The sequence below is a fragment of the Eulemur rufifrons genome, chromosome 16 (genome assembly GCF_041146395.1).
Source record: "Eulemur rufifrons isolate Redbay chromosome 16, OSU_ERuf_1, whole genome shotgun sequence".
NCBI classification, from domain to species: domain Eukaryota; kingdom Metazoa; phylum Chordata; class Mammalia; order Primates; family Lemuridae; genus Eulemur; species Eulemur rufifrons.
In genome coordinates this window covers 2,761,413-2,780,504 of record NC_090998.1, presented here as the reverse complement: position 1 = coordinate 2,780,504, position 19,092 = coordinate 2,761,413, and the positions used below count along the sequence as shown (strand labels likewise).

General features: G+C 44.0%; 1 protein-coding gene across 1 annotated transcript in view; it reads right to left on the bottom strand.

Annotated features, from left to right (window-relative positions):
* The window catches only part of CECR2 (CECR2 histone acetyl-lysine reader), a 141,312-nt gene extending 129,696 nt beyond the window's left edge, over positions 1-11,616 (bottom strand). The window contains exon 1 of the mRNA XM_069489862.1: positions 11,491-11,616. Within this exon, the coding sequence (XP_069345963.1) occupies positions 11,491-11,616 (126 nt within the window). The remainder of the gene's footprint in view (positions 1-11,490) is intronic.
* Positions 11,617-19,092: the final 7,476 nt, after the last annotated feature.

Below are 19,092 nucleotides of genomic sequence, written 5' to 3'. Positions count from 1 at the left end.
CCAAGGGTTTAGAATATTACATAAACTTAATTTGGTAAAGTAACAGCAGTGTTTGAGAGGACTGACTCAGACTTGGAAAGAAATTCTACTGTGCGTAAAATGCTATCATATAGCATTGCATGCTAGAGAAATCTTTCCTGAAAGGAAAAGTCAATTGATGCACCAAACGTCATTGCTGTTTTACTTTAAGAAATTGCCACAGCCACCCCAGCCTTCAGCAACTGCCACCCTGATCAGTCAGTCAGCAGCCGCCAAGATGAATACAAGACCCTCCAGGAAAAAGATTACCACTCAGTGAAGTCTCAGATGTTAACACTTTTTAGCAATCAACTATTTTTTAATTAAGGTAAGTACATTGTTCTTTTAAATATAATATTACTGCATACTTCGTAGACTACAGTATCATGTAAATGTAACTTTTATATGCACTGGGAAACCAAAAAATTCAGGTGACTCGCTTTACTGTACTATTCACTTTATTTTTTATTTTTTATTTTTTTTGAGACCAAGTCTTGCTTTGTTGCCCGGGCTAGAGTGCCGTGGCGTCAGCCTAACTCACAGCAACCTCAAACTCCTGGGCTCAAGCAATCCTCCTGCCTCAGCCTCCCAAGTAGCTGGGACTACAGGCATGCACCATCATGCCCAGCTAATTTTTCTATATATACACACACACACACACACACATATATTTTTTAGCTGTCCATACAATTTCTTTCTATTTTTAGTAGAGATGGGGTCTTATTCTTGCTCAGGCTGGTCTCGAACTCCTGAGCTCAAATAATCTACCCGCCTCCGGCCTCCCAGAGTGCTGGGATTACAGGAGTGAGCCACCGCGCCCGGCCTGCACTATTCACTTTAGTGTGGTGGTCTTTAACTGAACCTGCAGTATCTTCGAAGTATGCCTGTACTTTCTAGTCTTTGTTCCTCCACTCTGTTCTATCCCAGCTACCAAAACCAGATTTAGCCTAAAACATTTAGTACACAGAAATTCTTACTCTAAAACTTTATTTACTGCCTGAAGAAAAATGATTAACACTAGTGAGCCTGGCATTCAAGGCTTGCTGCAAGGTTGCCTCTAGTATCTTCTCTCCATTTCTACTAGCCCCTCGTAAGAAAAGAACTCTCTTACCTAGGCAGATACGCTGATTACCTGCTTTCTGCAGGAAGCATTTCACTCATCATCACTGTCTTCCTCAGAACTCTTACAGCAATCACATTCCCTATCACTGATATGGCACACAACATAGGTTTTGCACTATATCACTGCCACCCTAAACTCTAATTCCCCAGGGCAGTGGGAGAATAGGAATTGTCACATACCTCTGCAACCTTAATATTAATAATGATGACACTAACACAAGGGAGGCTGATTGGGATTTCAGGTTTTCCACTTTAAAAAAAAATAATAGTTCAACTTTAAGGCTGGCACAGTGGCTCATGTCTATAATGCCAGCACTTTGGGACGCCAAGGTGGGAGGATCACTTGAGTGCAGGATTTTGAGACCGGCCTGGACAACATAATGAGACCCTGTCTCTACAAAAAATTTAAAAATTAGCCAGGTGTCATGGTGCACACCTGTAGTCCCAGCTAGTTGAGAGGCTAAGGCCAGAGGATCACCAGAGCCCAGGAGTTCAAGGTTGCAGTGAGCTATGATCACACCACTGCACTCCAGCCTGGGAAACAGAGCAAGACCCTGTGTCTAAAATTTAAAAAAAAAAAAAAAAAAACCACTTTAACTTTTAAAAGCTGCATTACAGAAATCTAAGTAGAGTCTTAGTTAATGAAGATGGGCATATCACTGAAGATGATGACAATCCAGGATTATGAGAACACAAGCATGCTCAATGTCAATTAAGTATATTCCCCTCCCAATCCTCAACATCTTATAAGATGGGCTGGGTGGCTGCTTTAACAACACAAAGGAGAATGAGGTGCGAAGTCTTTAAGAAACAATGTGAGAAACTTAGTACCATTCTCTAGGACACTGATCCAAATCAATACCAGTCTAAGAGTGGAAAAACTCCACAATCAAATCCCTTAATTATGGCAACAGGTGAAAATTTTCTTTAAATCACCTTTCCCCCATACAGCAGTGTTCCCCAAACAAAGAACTCCAGGACTCTGTTATAAAAATTGTCCTCACACCTAAAAGAATTCGCCAACAACCATTGACGAAGACAGAAGACACACAATGGGAGTGGAGGAGAGAAAGGATTTGCTAAAGAAGTAGATCTGTTAATTTAACACATTTTCTGTCAAGCAAATCAACTGTCCTTAGTGCCATTGTTGCTGAAACAATGAACACTCAGGGAAGGGGTGTTCATTAAAAGGAACCGGCCAGGATAAAAACACTCTTACAGTCAACAAGACTGCTTAACAGCATTCTCAGCTATACTTATTCCATTCTCAGGAATTATTAATTGGATGCGATTTAAAAGTTCAGCACTAAAAAAAGTGAAGCAGTTAGTGTAACTGTGGCCCTATCACTTCTTCTATTTTCACTTTTTTTTTTTGGAGGTTACGGGTGGGGGGAGGGGCACAGAAGGATGTGCACACAGTCTGGTGTGACAACCCTTCACATGTTTAATTCAGGTGTCCACATGCCTTAGTGACATATTGCAAAGTCAGACAGTTACTCCGGCAAGCCCACTCCACAGGAGGAGTAGACCTGACTTGGCCCCTAAGGAGTCTGGGCTGCAGAATCAAAGCTAAAAGCTGACCATTACAGTGTGAAAGTTAAAGCAACATTACATCATTCAAATCAGCCAAATATCTTTCATAAAGGCCAGCTGAGGTCAGGGACTTTGAACAGGAGAATGAAACACTATCTTCCATATATTTTTACATAAAACACATCACATTTTAAATGGATGTGTGGATAACAAAGTACAAAAGAGAGCACATGAGAGAATTATTCTGAGGGGTCATCTGTCCTCTATGGAGGAGATAACTGATCTTGGCTGCAAAAGTGACTGACTTCACACCAACTTATTTACACAAATTCTGGGATTTAACACCTTGATGCAGGCCAGAAATTCTACCCCTTCTCCACCAAGGCCCAGAACAAACCCTAGGCCATCAGGAGATGAGCACAACAATGGAGTAGGAGAGAAAACAAAAACGTGGCATGACCTTGGTTCCAGCCAAAAAAGATAAAGAATAAAAAGTAAGGTGTTGGGTCTCTGTGGGGACGAAAATAAGGACTTGGGAGACGTGCACTCTCAGTGAAAGACATCTTCAAAAGCCACAGGTAAGTGATACCATTTCCTGGAAGTCCTACAGTCTTTCCTCCAAGCAGCTCAAAGCCCTTCACAGTGCACCAGACTGCTTAAGTCACCATCACAGTAACAATTCACTCCCAAAGCAAAATAAAAATCTATTTAAATCCATAAAATATCTCACCACACTTGCTTGAAAGAAAAATCAAATGGGAAAAATCATGAAAATTATTTAGAGCGGCCTCAAGAAGGGTCCTGTGGTTGGTGTGTTCTACATTGAAAAATATGATGTTAGAATAAACTTTATATATGCCTATGTCCGGACTAAACACACACACACACACACACACACACCTTCAACATAGGTCCCACTGAACTTTTGACCTGGTCATGGATAAACCCCCCTTCCCCAGTTCGCCACTGTGCAATGCTTGAGAGATCTGTCAAGAAGAGCCTTGTGCCCTGACAGGCGATGGCAGCCGCTCCAGCCGGAGGCGGCGGCACAGGCCCCTCCACCCCTCCTCCACCACAGCACCAGGCAGCCAGGCCCTGCCTGAGGGAGGCCTTTTGTGGAGGAAGGCCTTTCTTTTATCAAACCCAGTCAGCCTCAGAATTCTTTCCTTACTACCCCTAAACACTCTTCTTTCCTTAAATGACTCCCCAGGAAAGAAAAAAATTAATAAAACATCTGTTTCCCAGGTTTCTGACATGTGCAATTGCTGATGACATGCACATCTGGGAGCAACTTTAAACTTCCTCCAATTCCTATAACCAAAATATTAGGTTTGTGTTTAGGGGGAAAAAATCACCATCAGAAGGAAAAACGCACCTACCTCAAATGCAGTGTGCCTTCTATGTAAGGATCCTACCTACACCGTGAAGTAGTAATTCTCATGGGGGCACTCCTGCCCCCCAGGAGAGATCTGGCAATGTCTGGAGACATTTTTCTCATGACTGGGGGTGCTATGGCACCTAGAGGGTAGAGGCCAGGGATATCACTAAATGTACAAAGCACAAGGCAGCTTCCCACAACAAAGGTTTATCCAGCCCAAAATATCAATAGTGCTGAGGTTGCGAAACCCTGAGCTTAAAGGAACCCACAGATTCTTGAGCTCAGTATTATTATCCAACCATTCCTTTCTCAACTGAAACAACTCTTTAAAAAAAAAAAAAAAAAAAGACTACCCCCAAGTCCAATATAAGCTGATTAATATTTGTTAGAGCTAATGTAATGAAACTATAATAAAAGCATCCAAGGAACAGCATCCAATGAAATATGCAAATATGGGGGAAGGGCAAAATAACTATCTGAAAAGGTTGCAATGTCAAACCAAAGGCAAGCCACAAGCCAGAAGCTCTAAGTGGATTTTATCCAAAATTCTAGGTATAAGCCTGAGAAATTGCAAGACCCTGTCTCTACAAAAAAAAAAATAAAAAATTTAGCTGTACATGGTGGGGTATGCTTGTAGTGCCAGCTACTTGGGAGGCTGAGGCAGGAGGATCACTTAAGCCCAGGAGTTTGAGATTACAGTGAGTTGTGATCATGCCACTGCACCCCAGCCTGGGCAACAGAGTGAGACCCTGTGCCCCCTCAAAAAAAAGAAAAAGAAAAAAAACTAGGTATAAATGATGTTAAACATAAGAAACAAAACAAGTAAAATGAAGCCAGGCACAGTGGTGCTCCGGGAGGCTGAGATGGAAGGATCATTTGAGTCCAGAAGTTCTTGAGTCCAGCCTAGGCAACATAGCAAGACCCCATCTCTTTAAAAAAGTTAAAGGAGAATAATAAAATTCAAAGCCTCATCCTTCATAATTCCTCAAAATCTCAAAGTACAAAATCTTAGGTCAGTTTGAGAACACTAGAGATAGTGAAAATGTCAATCTTCATGTCTCAAAAGCTACTTTCAAAGTAGCTTATTTGCAGACAAGATTCCAGAGAAAGAGAAAAAAATTCATATAATCTGTAAACATTCCATGTATAGATATTTGCAGCTTTGCCTTCGTACCAAATTAATTTGTAAAACATGGATCCTAACCGGTGAGATCAGTGATTTTTCTGAATGAACTAGTGCTATGCAGGCTGAGAAACATTCCTAAAATCATAGAACTTTAAACCTAGGAAATACCTAGGAATTATCTAAAATTCCCATTTTATAGATGAGGCACCTGAACCCCAAAGTGATCTGCCTAAGTTAATGACAGAAGTGGGCCCACGACACAGGTTTCTGCTGGCTCCCTTTTGAAAATGTGTTCAATTGCATCAACTAGATCTAACAACTAGCTCCCCCTTGGCTCTGTCTACCCACTGCATTTGTACCCTTGTGCCTGCAGTTTTTAAATACTGCCAGTGCACCTCATTCTGGACCCTAACACACCATAGAATCCAACACCAAGTCTCTCCTGATCAAAGGGACAGAGAGTTGGTAGTACCAAATGCTGCCAAGTTGTATTTTAGGCTTTCCTATCTGTGCTCCAGAAAATTAAGCAAGACCAAACTTAACTTCCGTTGTAAAGCAGGCCAGGTGCTAACACAGACTGTCCTTCAGAGAGGGTAATGCCCTTTCTAAACTGTAGAAGATCCCAACTGCCCCTCTGAAGCTTCACAGAGTAGGCACAGGAAAAAAAAAAAAGAAAGAAAGAAAGAAAGAAGACCTTCCCTTTCAAAATGTTGATATAAATAGAAAGGGGAGCAGGCATTTGCTTTTGGAAGTTACAGCATGAGAACATTCTCCCCTTTCAGGATTTCAAACTGCATAAAGATTTGGTCTTCTGTAATTCAAATCCTTTTCTTGGGCTTTCCTCCTTAGAGGAACAGATAGATCCTGAATCTTTATAAGACATTTTATCACCTGATATCTTATGTTAAAGAGATCGGTGTGACAAATTACTAATTTTTAAATCGTTTTAAATCAGCCACCTCCTTCAGTCCCACTCAAATGCCATTTTCTCACCCTATTTAAAATAGCAACAACCCATACTCTCAACTTGCATGCCTCCACCCTACTTTACTTGTGACCCTCTGACACATTATATATGTTGCTTACAAATTTGCTTGTCTCTCATTCCACTAAAGGGGACAGGTATTTCTGTGTTATGTTCGCAGCTGTACCCCCAGCACCTAGTACGTTACCTAGCATACAGTAGGTGGTTAATAAATATTTGCTGAAAGAAATGAATGAATACATGAACTTGTTCCTCTGCACTTAATTTAGCAGAGGTTTTAAAAGATCTTCTCCACCCAACATTATTAAGAACCAATGAACTCTAGATGTGCACTGTGGAATCTCAGCCATTACTTACAGGTAGGCCCCTCATTTTATAGATAATGAAAACTGAAGTAGAAATAGTATGACGTAGTTAGTAGCAAGACCAAAGAATCTGGAATTTAAAAAACCTGAGATCCAGGTGAGAGTCCCTGTGCAAGCAACTTAACCTCTCTAAAATTCTAATTTCCACATCTGTAAAATGAGGACAACCCCTACCTCATGGTTATGGTTAAGGACAGTTAAGGGTAAAATGAGATAACATTTTGAAAATGTACAAAGTAGTATGGAAGTGTCATTTATCACTAGGTTATTTTGACTTGCCCAAGGTCACAGAGCTACTTAGCGTCACAATTAGAATACAAGTTTCTTAACTCCTCATCCAGTACATCTTGTGTCATGAAACTAGGCTTCTGATTCCTCTGACAAAGGCCACCTTATTCCTTGATCTAGTTCAAAACCTCTTAACCTTTGCATGGTTGGGGACCTCTTCCAGAATGTGACGAAACTGACAGGCCTTTCCCCAGCAAACGGCACATACACACACCAACACAAAGTCTCCTATAGGCCATCCCTGGGCACCAGGTTTAGGAACCACTGATATGACTGATGTACTTACAAGTTTCTCTTAGCAATTTCTATTTCTTATTTTAATGTTTAATTCATGTCTTGATTCTCTTGATAAGGGATTGGATCCAAGGAAGCACCAAGTGTGGAACTCAAGAATCTGAATACTTCCCCCAGATCATCACTACCAGAAAGGAGATACAAGGTAAAGAATTAAGTACTCAAAGGCAGGACACTCAGGGAAAAAAAACAGGACAGTCGTTATTTCGATCACGCTGCTACTATACAAACCATCCAAATGATTCTCCAAGACCATTTTCAAATAGTCACCTACAGGCACCATGCCAGCCCCACACCCATCGTGATTAACTTTAGATTAGGTCACTGAAAACCCTACCCTCCCTTACCTCACTTTAGTGGAGAGAGACACTATACTCACTGTAAAGAAAACTTGGCTAGGGAAAAACACAGCAGTAAATCTTTGGGGGAAATCAAGTAACTGTTTTTGCTCTTCTTGAAGGACAAAATTTAGTCAACCTAACCCACTAGAATGTTAAACAATTATAAAATCCTTGATTTGATTGAAGTGGTATACAATTGCTAGTTCTGAAATATTAACATATAATGAATCTTCTGAGACAAAGGCTAGTTAAAAACTTCTTTGGTAAATCCCCAAGTTCCTTGCTAAGTACACAGTAGGGTCCTTAACGATACCAACTATTGAATTCAGTGTCATTAATCTACTATTGTCCAGCTATATCTCAATCTTCTCATCTGGAAAATAAAAACACCACCTAACCCATGGCAAGAATATATTGTGACCATATTTATGAATTTTTAAATATGTTAACAGTTAATATATCCCTGAATGATGATTAGGGGTGATTTCAATTTTTAACTACATTTTACAATATTTGCAAGTTTTATATAATGTTTACGTACTATTTTTAAAACTAGGAATTTTGAGCTCAAATAAATCATCATTATTATATACTCACACATTTTCAGTCTCATGATTATAGAAGCCTTATTTGGGGGCCAGCAACATACAAGTCCTTAAACATATCCTAAAACCAACCAAGAATCATACATGCTGACTCTTCCAAAGAAATCCCCTACATTCAAAGTTGAGTACTCCACTAGGGGTAAAAAGGTTTTTTACACACAAAAATAAAAATGTCCACACTTTGGGGACCAGTTCTCTAAGTGGGAGGTCTTAACCTCTCGCAGAATTGCTGCATGAATCCTCCCAGCCCTTCTTCACCTATCTTAGAGATTGCTTCACTTTAGATAAATAGAAGCCAAGTCCTTGAGGATTCTACTTCTTAAATTTTCTATAAATCCATGGGTTCAGCCGGGTGGTCAAGGATAAAATGAGATCTTTCCCACAGTTGAAAACTGGTTTCCTGAAAAAGCTGATATCCAATTTCTACCATTTGGTATTATTCATCATTCCTACCTTTTAAAGCTGTAGTAAATTAAGATTTTAAGTCCTTTCCACATGGCCTAACAGGTAAAACTCAGCATTAGAATTGTTCTTTTCCTTTTATAAAGGTCTTCCACTGCTTCATAAAGTCTAACCAAGGGATTGTTTCTCAAACTGTCAGGACAATAAACTATTTGATTTTTTTTTTAAATCACCTAAAAAAAATAATTTACTTATACTTAGAGAATCAAAATTGATAATGTCTTCAATGAGCTCTACACTGTCAATGAGTTAAATTTGTCAGAAGTCTATAAATTAATTTTAAAAATTTTAATTTTTTGATAACTACTGAAAACCTTAAGTTAGAATTTACATTATTAGCTGGGCCAGGTGGCTCATGCCTGTAATCCTAACATTTTGGGAGGCTGAGGTGGGAGGACTGCTTGAGCCCAGGAGTTTGAGGTTGCAGCAGTGAGCTATGATGGACAACACCACTGCACTCTAAGCCCAGGTGGCGGATCAAGACTGTGTCTCAAAAAAAAAAAAAAAAAAAATTTGCACTAGCCACATTAACACATACCTAACATGAAATAGATTATACAAGAACTGTAGGGGGAAAAAGTCACTCTCATTTGTTATCCATTTACTGAACATCTCCAAGTAAAGCAGGTGTGGACAGTTCTTAAAATGTGTAAATGCTGGAATCCAAATATTCATCTGTGTTGCATGGATTTCAAATAGCATATATTTTAACAAAAAAGTCATTTCCAAGAAATACTTGAATCACTAGAGAAGAACAGTCACATAACCCTGATCAAATAACCCTCATTATCCACCATGTAAGCTGAAATGATTTTTTGTTTGCTTACATTTCCTTTAGAAATTAAACCAGCTAATTCTCAGAAACTGTAAGTTTATTTTTTACAACAGAAAACAAGTTATTTATAGGTTACTCTACATATGTTGTAGTACTGAAATCAAAATGAGTTGCCTCTATTTTTCCATCAACGAAATGGGAATATATGGATTTTGAGAGATGAGTGAAGTTTTTCCAACAGTACTTTTAGAATGATCCTTAAACCCTAAACTTGTAATCTCAGCATCACCTCAACTTTACTATCTTACAAGGAAGAAAAAAGGTTAAAGGACAATTTACCAGCACCCAAGATGGCACTGTCACAGTCAACACCTCCCACCACAGCCACCATTTTGAGCGGCAGGATAGAATTAAACTATTCACGGTTTTACACCAACTAAAAGAAAATGCAGGACATCAGAATAATCGTTAAACATCTCCTGACTTTTAAGATTCCTAATCGTTAATTTCTGTGGTAGTTTTTCTTCTTTAGTCAATATAAACAGTTGTCTCAAATAAATATTTATTATAAAAACCACGCTTGTACCATTCATGTTCAAACTTTGAAAACAAACGCTGTGGTACTGCGTAAAATGCCTAAGCGATTACATCTTCCTAAAAACCAGAGAAGCCCACGATTTCATCACATTGTTTTAATCAGCTTAAGGAACTAAGAATCGCCAATAGCCAGCGAGTGGACCTAGTTTATCAGTCTACATTCCTCTTCACTCTCCCATCCCCAACCCTTTTGATCTTTTTATTTTCCCGACTTCATTAACTCCGACGAGAGCAAGTTCCCACACTTCATTCATATGAGAAGCAAATGGTATTTCAACAAACACGACTGCATCTAAAAATAAAGGTGAGGCAAAGACCTCAGAAGTAAACGAATTAAAGTCAACCCGAAAATGGCAGAAAGTAAGATACAAGGCGGTGGGGAGGCAACACGATTTCCTCCTCCAAAAGAGTGATTCTAATTTTGATGACTCCGTCGGCAAACGCGCTGGCAGAACTGGGAACAAAAACTGACCAACACAGTTTCCAGTCACCTTTGTCCAAAGGTGAAAGGTGAGTCACTACACGTCTTGCCCTAGAAGAGAAAGCAACTCAATCTGCCAACCAATCAACTATTTCACACCCCTTCCAAAAATAAAAATAAAAGAGGATGCTTGCTGGGACTGGCTGCTGGTTTGAGCCATCGTGTGCATTCCGTTCCTCCAGCTCCCGCCACCATCCGTGCTCCTGGGACCCTCCGATTTCAGTCCAGTTATCACAAAGCCTCGGGTCTCAAAGCACCTTCGGCCTGGCCAGAAAAAGCCATCCCTTTCCTCCACGCTCGCCCGCAGGGATAATGGTGGCGAAATCAACTCAAAAGAGCTCCCGAGCTCCCGGAATAAAGAGGGCTGTATATTCCCAGAGGAAAGGAGCTGTTAAAGAATAACGGAGTCCCAAACTTTCCCTCCGCAGCCTCGGAGCCCTGCGCAGGGGCTCGGCGCCGGGCGGCTCCCCCAAGGAGAGCGCGCCCCCGCGTCCAGGCCCCGTCCCCGCCGGCCCGAAGTTGGCCCGAAGCGCCCCCCGCGAGGTGCTGGCCTCCGGGACTCGGCAAAGTGCGGCGCCCCTTCGCGCGCCCGCCTAAGTGGGGGAGCCACTCCCGGCTCCGCGGGGCCCCCACCCCGCCGCCTTCCGCGAGGGTCCGAGCTAATCCCGCGCCGGCGCCCCCCCGCACCGGTCCCCGTCCCCGTCCCCGCCCGAGCAGCTGGCTCGCCGCTTCAATGGCACCGGGAGGGGAGCGCGCACGCACTCTCGCCCCACACTCAGCCCCTCCAGAGAAGTCCCGGGAGAGCGCCCGGTCCCACTCCCACAAAAGCGCCGACTCGCGCGCCTCCCCGGAGCGCCGCCCGGCACCGCGGCCGCCCGAGCGAGCGTCCCGAGCCCGGCGTCCACACTTGGCGCCCGGGGCAGAGCCGGGCGGCCCCCGCCGCCCCCTGCCCAGCCGCGCCTCGTGCCCTCGCCTCCCAGCCCTCCTCCCGGCTCCGACTCCCGGCGAAAGTCTCTCGGGCCCCCGCTCCCTCCCGCGCCGCGTCCCCGGGACGCTCGGAGGGCACCGGGAGAAGAGGGCGCAGCGCGCGCCGCCTCGCCCGCCCCGCGCGGCCACTCACCTCGATCTCAAAGTCGGGCAGGCGGAACGCCGTGCGAAAGAGCGAGCAGAAGTGCGCGATGGCCGGCACTTCCCACCAGGAGCGGAGCTCGCCCAGCCCGGCCGCGCCGCGCTCCTCCGGGCACATCTCCCAGCCGCGCCGGCGGCGGCCCCGGGCTCGGAGCGCGCCTCGGCGGCCCCACGCTGCCCGCGTTCGGCCCGCTCGCCTCGGACTCCCGCCGCGGCGCAGCGCCTCAGCGCTCGGCTCCTCGGGCGGGGGCGGCGGCGCGGCGGAGGCTGCTGGTCCCGCTGCTGCCGCCGCTCGGCTCGAGCATGAGCCGGGGGCGGGCAGGCGGCCGGGCGGGGGCGGATCGGGGGCCCGACTCACTGAGGCGGCTGCGGCTCCGGCTGCCGGCGGGGTCCGCGCACACGCCCCATCCTGCGGCTGCCTCGGCCGCCCCCGGTCCCGTACAATGTAATCAACTCACCGCTGGGGAAAACAGATGGGGCTGGGGGGCGGGGGAGGGGGGGCCGAACAGAGGGCCTGGGGGAGGGGCCGCCCACGAGGAGGGGGCGGGGCCGTCCCTCACCACAACAACAACCCCCGCCCCCACTCCCCACCCCCAGCCCGGACAGCTGCACTGGAACAGAAGGGGGAGGGGAGAGGGGACCGAGCACCCCAAGAAGCAAGAAGTGCGTGACCTGAAGGGAGCAGGCTGTCCCCCGTGAACTTTTAGGAGACGCACTGCGCTTCCCAGGTGTTTGAGACTGAGGAGTTCAAGGACTTTGCTGAGGGAGGACAAAAAGGGTCTCTCCCACCCCCCACTTGTCCTTAGTGGTCGCGTCCTTTTAAAGGGCCCGCTGGGTGGTGCTTTCCTAGGGGCTAGGTCCAGAAATGTGCACGTGTGGGAGAGTTCAGTTATTATTGATGTTGAGGGTAGTACCGGAGAATCAGGGGCTGGCCACGCTAGAAATATGAGGCCCAGCGAAACGGAGTGGTTTCCACCTGTTCTTGAACGCTTTTATTCCAGCCAAGAACGGTGCTTCAGGGAGCTCTATAGTGGCTCTATTCTCTGAGGGAGGAAGGTGGTGGGGCTGGTTAAGCTGGAACTAAGTAGGATGGAGGCTGGAGTGCGGCGGGAAGGGTGGGGTAGGGGGAGGCACCAATCAGCAGCCTAGCGGGAAGAGCGACCCCCCACCCCCACCCCCACCCCAGGGAATGGACACGTGTGGCCGACCTAGGGTAGACGGGCTTGGAGCCCTGCGACTGCCCGCACTGGAGGAAGGCTGCCTGGAGAGTCTCGCCATGCGGTTAGGAAGCTGGGGGGATGGGGAGAGGAGTCGGGGACCTGGGGGTGTGCTCTGGTGGGGTGGAGACCTGCACGCCTAGGCCGAGGCAAAGGGCTCGGGGGAAGGGGGTTGAGCGGTGTGCTTCAGAAATGTTAACGGCTATAGTACGTTGGAATTCTGCTAAACCCAGTGGGGCAAAAAAGCACTTCGAAAACAGACGAGAAGTTTGGAAAAAGTACCTTGCATGCTCAGATGTTCGTATTGGTCATTGCACTTGCGTTCTAGGGCCTCACCTGGGCTCTGTAGTCCGCCTTTCAGAGAGCAAACACTGTCCCTCCAAAATTAATCTGAGTGACAGACAAAATCACAAAGTGTACAGTGGTTAAACCAAAGATCTTCTACCTGTAAATAGTGTAAGATCTGGAGAGAATGGCAAGCGTGATGAACGAATTTACGTGAAAGATTTTGGAGTGGGCGGTCTGGGTAATTCCCCACTCCTCCCTCACCATATTTGATAATTTTAATAACCTTTTGTATTTTTAGAAGGCAGCATTTAGAAAACATGTTTTAAAGTTTTTAAGGAAAATGTATATTCGCATGTATCTCAAAATACTTCATCTTCTAACCCTCGTCTTCTGCCTCCCCCTCTCTCTCCTGGCAGAGAAACAGCCCCAAAAGTTCTGCTCTTCATTACCTGGAGCTATTTTGATGATTTAAAATGGATCCAAATTCTACCATGTGTTTTATTTATTCTTTGACAAAAATGAGCACACATCTGAAAGCTCCTAAAGAGCAAAGACTATGTTTTTGTGCGTTTATAAACCCCAGCTACTCTGTAGATACTCCAATAATAGATAGGATGGGAAAACGGTAACAGGCAACTGTGGAATTTATCACATAACCTGCATTAGATGTTTTCTGGACTTTCTTATTCTTTCTTCATTTCCTCAGATACTTAGATTTTCCACCCCTTTTGCTCTTGTCTTTTTTTTTTTTTTTTTTGTTTTGTAAGTATTACTGCTTTTTTCTTTATCTTTTGTGATCCTTTAACCTTCTTACCTGGCCCCAGAATTGTAACTACTGGCCAGCATAGTAATAATAGCACCCACGATGTTAACAATACCAGGAAGCAGGTGAGAATATTTGTCTACTCTGTACTTACCTGCAGTATGTTTGAATGTGGTTACAAACACACACACACCCCACCCCCATTTACAGGCCACTCTATTGTCCTCTTCCCTCTTCCACACCACTGCCAAGTCCTGTAAATCAACAAGGCTGTCCTAGAACTGGAGGTGCCCCCTGGTGGTGGTCACAGATTTCTCACTGTCCTTTTCTCTGCACCTTTTCTTTGCCTTCCGTTCAGCCATTTTCTCCTCAGAGTCTCCTCTTCCTGTTTATCTGAACCAGCACAACAACTTTAGACCTATTTCCTTCTATCATTCTCTAACTCTGATTCAGTCTACGGGATTTTGCCTGGCTCTTCCCCTTTGCACTCCACCTACAGTCCGGAGCCAATCTTGGCTGCAGGAGCTAAGGAATCTCAAGTGTCTTGGACTAGGCCGTAAATCTGGACCCTGAGTTCCCTGAGTTGGGGCTCCAGCTACAGCTTTCCATCTGGACTCCTGCCTCTGTCCCTGTGGGAATTAATACCCTGAATCTTTGACCCTGCTTTGAACATTTGTCCCGCTGTTCTCCTTGAACTTAACTGCCTCAGATCTATTTTCTAGAGTCACTTCCAGCCTAATCTCCTAGAATCTAGATTAATGACCCCTGTACTGATATGTTGGTCCTCCTTTTTTTCTCCCTTTGATACTGAGTGATATTTCACTCCTGGCTTTTTCCAGCCTGGCTCATTCTTTCACCCTCTCAACACTGGTTGTATCATCCTCCTTAAAAACACACTCAGCTCATACTTTCTTTCCCTTTCCCACCCCCTGTGCCTTTCTGTTTGTGAGTCAGTGCCATTAACCTCAGATGACTTTGAAAGTACCTAGAAGTAATTCTTTCATAGTCTCTACAACCTTCAGTTCCATATCTTCTTACAATTAAAAGTTTTCCATTAAAAGTCTCCACGATAATGAGTTTGGTTTTTCTGTTTTGCTTATTCATTAGTGTTGCAAAAATATATGTATTTCTCATTGCAAAATATGAAGTAATTTGAGCTATGTTGGGATTTATATAGGTTCCTGAAGGATAATCTGGGAAGCTAACCACCTTTTTATAAAATTGTTTCTTTGGAAAATACATTGCAAATTCCAAATGATCAACTAAAAAATTTATGACTTGGTTTATTACTATTGAACCTTGGAAGAGATGAGGCAATCATTTGGCTTCTTCCATAACCACTGCTAACCAAGACTAGCATCTAAATCTTCTAACTATTCATTCAGTTTCCTCTCTATTGGATTATACTGTTTGTTTCTATTTACACCGCCCCTTCTCTCCCTTTGTCTACGAGCCTGATCTGGGTACTTCTTGTTTCAGTGCCAGAATCAAATTGGAGCTGGAGTGTAGTAAAACCATTATTTTAGCACTTTAGTTTACTGTGTATAATTGAGGTCTAGGTACATATTCTTGACACCCCTCAACATACATCTCTACTTTTATCATTAGAGAGCTGCATTCCACAATGTATCTATTCCTGCAGAGGGCTATATGCCACACTAATTTAAAATTTTAAAAATTATAGAAAGCAGATTAGTAGTCAGGAAATTTTGGTTCTCTGTAAGAAAAGGCTCCCACTCTCTCTGTACCTCATCTGTGAGAGGAAGGGCTTAAATTAAAAGGTCCTGAATTCTGTGGTTTTTGCTTTTAAAATAAGGCCAGATTAACATTCTTAAAATTTAAATTCAATCATGACACTCCCACCTGCTCAAAATTTAATGACTCCCTTGCTCGTGAGAGAAAAGTCCCAACTCTGGCAGATTCTTATTTAAGGCCTGCCAAAATTTGGCTTCAACCTTCCTTTCCAGCCTTATCTGCTGTCCCCACCCCACCCCATCCACCAGTGACTCCTTTCCTCCTACCAAACTGGTTCACTCACTCCCTGGATCTCCTTCCCTCCTCTTTTGATCCTGCCCTGTCAATTGCCTGGAAAGACTACAGCTCAGCCTCTCTGATCATGACCTCAAAACTCACTTCCTTTGTCAAGCTTTCCTAAAACACCCTAGCTTGGGGGTATCTCTCCAGGTACTCTTACACAAGAAGTTACTGTATGATTCACCTATCAAGCACTTGCTTGGGTCATCTTTCTCTTATTTATTTTGAAGTGTTACTTAAATCTTTTACTGTAATTGAAGTTGGTCTTTTCTTCTCAACCAGATTAGACTTTGGTGGGGGGAACCCTCCCTAATATGCACCAATTAAATGATTAATTTGATTATATAAGATGATGTAAGTAATGGCATAAAACCATAAGGAATTCAGAGCTCCTTTAAATGCCTGGTATGGAGCTGCCTTCCTGCTTTCTCCCTCGTGGGACTCACTCACTGCCACAGCCTTTTGGGTCATGCCTTTCTCAACACATATCGTCAGCTGCTTCTCTCTAAGCTCCGATGTCATCTCGCCAAATACCACTTGCTTTCCCAGCACCTTAAACTCGACATGTTAAAAGAAAGAAAAAAAGATAATAATCTTAATTATTAAAACTAAATTCACCTTCTTAAAATTGATACACAGTTTTAAGAAGATAAATCTTATTATATTGGGCAAGATAGAGTAGATGGGGGAGAAATTAGAGGAAAGAAACCCAGTCAGGAAATTTCTAAAATAGTGAGATGAACACGACCTGGCTCAGGGCACAGACCAGGGTTATCAAAAGGAAAGGGGATGTGAGAGACATCATGGAGGAAGAACCAATAAGACTGTGATTATTAGCCAGGAGAAGAATGAGAGGAAAGAGTCATGATGAGCCTGGGCATCTGGGAATACGATGGTTTTGTTAAAAGAAGTGAGAAGTTAGTGAGGGTGTAATACAAGCTACGGAGAAAAATGCTGAGCTCTTTTTTTGGGGGGGGGAGGGGGCGGGTGTATATTCTTGGGCATATTCTTAAATCCAGTCTATCCAAAATGGTATCATTTCAACATATAATCAATACCAAAAAAAAATTAATGAACTTTTTTTCTCATAGCAAGTCTTAGAGCTCTGATACGTACTATATTTTATATTTACAGGACATCTCAATTAGGACTAGTCATGTTTTGGAGCTCAATCCACCACGTGTGGTTAGTGGCCACTGTACAGGGCAGTGCTGGTCTACAGCAACCAAAATGATAAGTACTCACTTGGCTCCTCTAAATTTAGTTCCTGGCCCCTTCTTAAAGATTCCGGCCAAGGCTTCCCTAACCCGTCTGGCCTACCACAGCACCTCTCAGCTTTCCTCTTTCATGAATGCTTAATCTCCCTGACTAAATCACAGCTCTTCCACTAGGATCAGCCCATAGAGCTTCCATATTTCTGTCTTCTCCCTGCCCCCTTAGAGCAGTCTAAGAATAATTGGTCATAATAAGTATTTGTGGAGCAGATGTGTTGTGTATTACTAATCTGTAACATTCAGAGAAAACACTAGTCTCTATTTTTTTTAATCATAAAAGGTCTGCGGCCAAATGCAGATTATCATTTTTAAAGTGTCAACATGCTTGCTATTGCTATGAAATCTAGTTGACCACCAGATTTTACGATTACTTTCAAGCCTCTCACATAAACTTGATTTTCTGTTTTTACTTAATTTCTCCACTTTACAGTGACTTCCATCATACTCGATGAGATTGTTTTCTCCATCCTGATTTTTCCCTCACATGGTGTCAGGCTTTTGGTTTCTATTTTCATGTCATCAAGTTCCATACACCTCTTCATTTCACATGGCTTCAAGCTAAGTACCGTACAAATGAAGCCGCAGAGGAATGCGTTCTTACTTTTCGGGTAAGGGCCGACTGCGCTGCCATGGGATATGGGGCACACATGGGCAGTAACAAGCAAAAGGGAAGTCACAAAGGGATGAAACAAAATTTCCCTTTCTCATCTTCAGGTCAGCCTTCCAGCCTCTGTCCAACCCTCCTTCCCAGCTGCCACAGAGCCTGTGGTTCTAACACTCTATTAAGTGTGTTGGTTTGGAATATTCCGTGAAGTAAGTTTGGAAAGTGATGTGTGGGAGGATCCAAAGGATGGATAGGCCACTGGTTGGGGAAAAAAGTGACAGAGACTATAGGAGAGAGAAAGTGGCAGAAAGTTAAAAAGAAAAAGAGTATATTGGGGTAAGTAGCCAAAGTCACTATAACAAGTCACTGTGCATAGAGAATCAGGGTCAGAAACCATATTGTGCTCTGTAAATGTCCCCCCATTTCCAGAGATTTCTATAAGCATCTCTCCAGCTAGTTACCTTTCCTAAACCCAACTGTATTGGAAAGTGCCCAGAGTCCCGGGGTCCCCTTTTTACCTGTTCGCAGCACTCCTTAGAGCAGGAACTTTCACTACTGTGAATTGTGGCACTTGCAAGCCTCGGCGTCCTTCCACAGCACTTTAATGACAGCTGCAAGGCTGCCCGAGACTGAGGCTGCGTGAGCAGCTCTCTTTATTTTTGCCCTTAAGACTGGTAATTTGTTATTGCCATGAAACCCAAGTGTCAAGCTTGAAACCCTCCTGACCCTTCTGGAGAAAGGCTGCTGGCACTCGGAGAGGTTCAGCACTGAGGAGAGAGACTCTTGCTCTCTGGGGTGTTGCTTCTGTGCTCCGGTTTAAACCAGCTTGGACTAGAGCTGGGGGCTGCATCCTAACAAATACTGTTCTAACACCACATGTGGCCATAAAGGAGATCCGTACAAATGTTAGTTAACTTAGTACCCAGTGGGTGAGACTAAAACGGGGGCTGTGGCTGTTCTCTCTACCGCAGGCCCAAATCCTTACCATATTTTATTGTCTGCTAAAGAGCTCTTGTTCAATTCTGTTCTAAAACCTGTATCTAAGAACCAGCTCTTTTGCTGCCTCTGGGTTGCTTAGTCCATGTTTATGCTGCTGTGTACCAAAATTCTTCTCTGAATTCCTGGGGTGTCCAGCTCTGGCCTATCTTATTGTGGCATCTCCCCTTGTTCTTGACACCAGGTCAAATAGCTTTGTAGCATCTCAATTCTCGGTGCCATTCAGAAGCTGGTGAATCTTAATGAGTTCTTCCCCTTAATCTCTTTTCAAAGGGGCTACACTCCTTAATTTCTCTAACTTTCTTTTTAATTATTTTAGCTCCTTGTATCATTCCTTTGCCCTCAAACAGTCCCTACTCAGTTTAAAGGTCACATTATTTTGGTTGACAAAGTGCCCAGGGTTGTGTACATCTGGCCT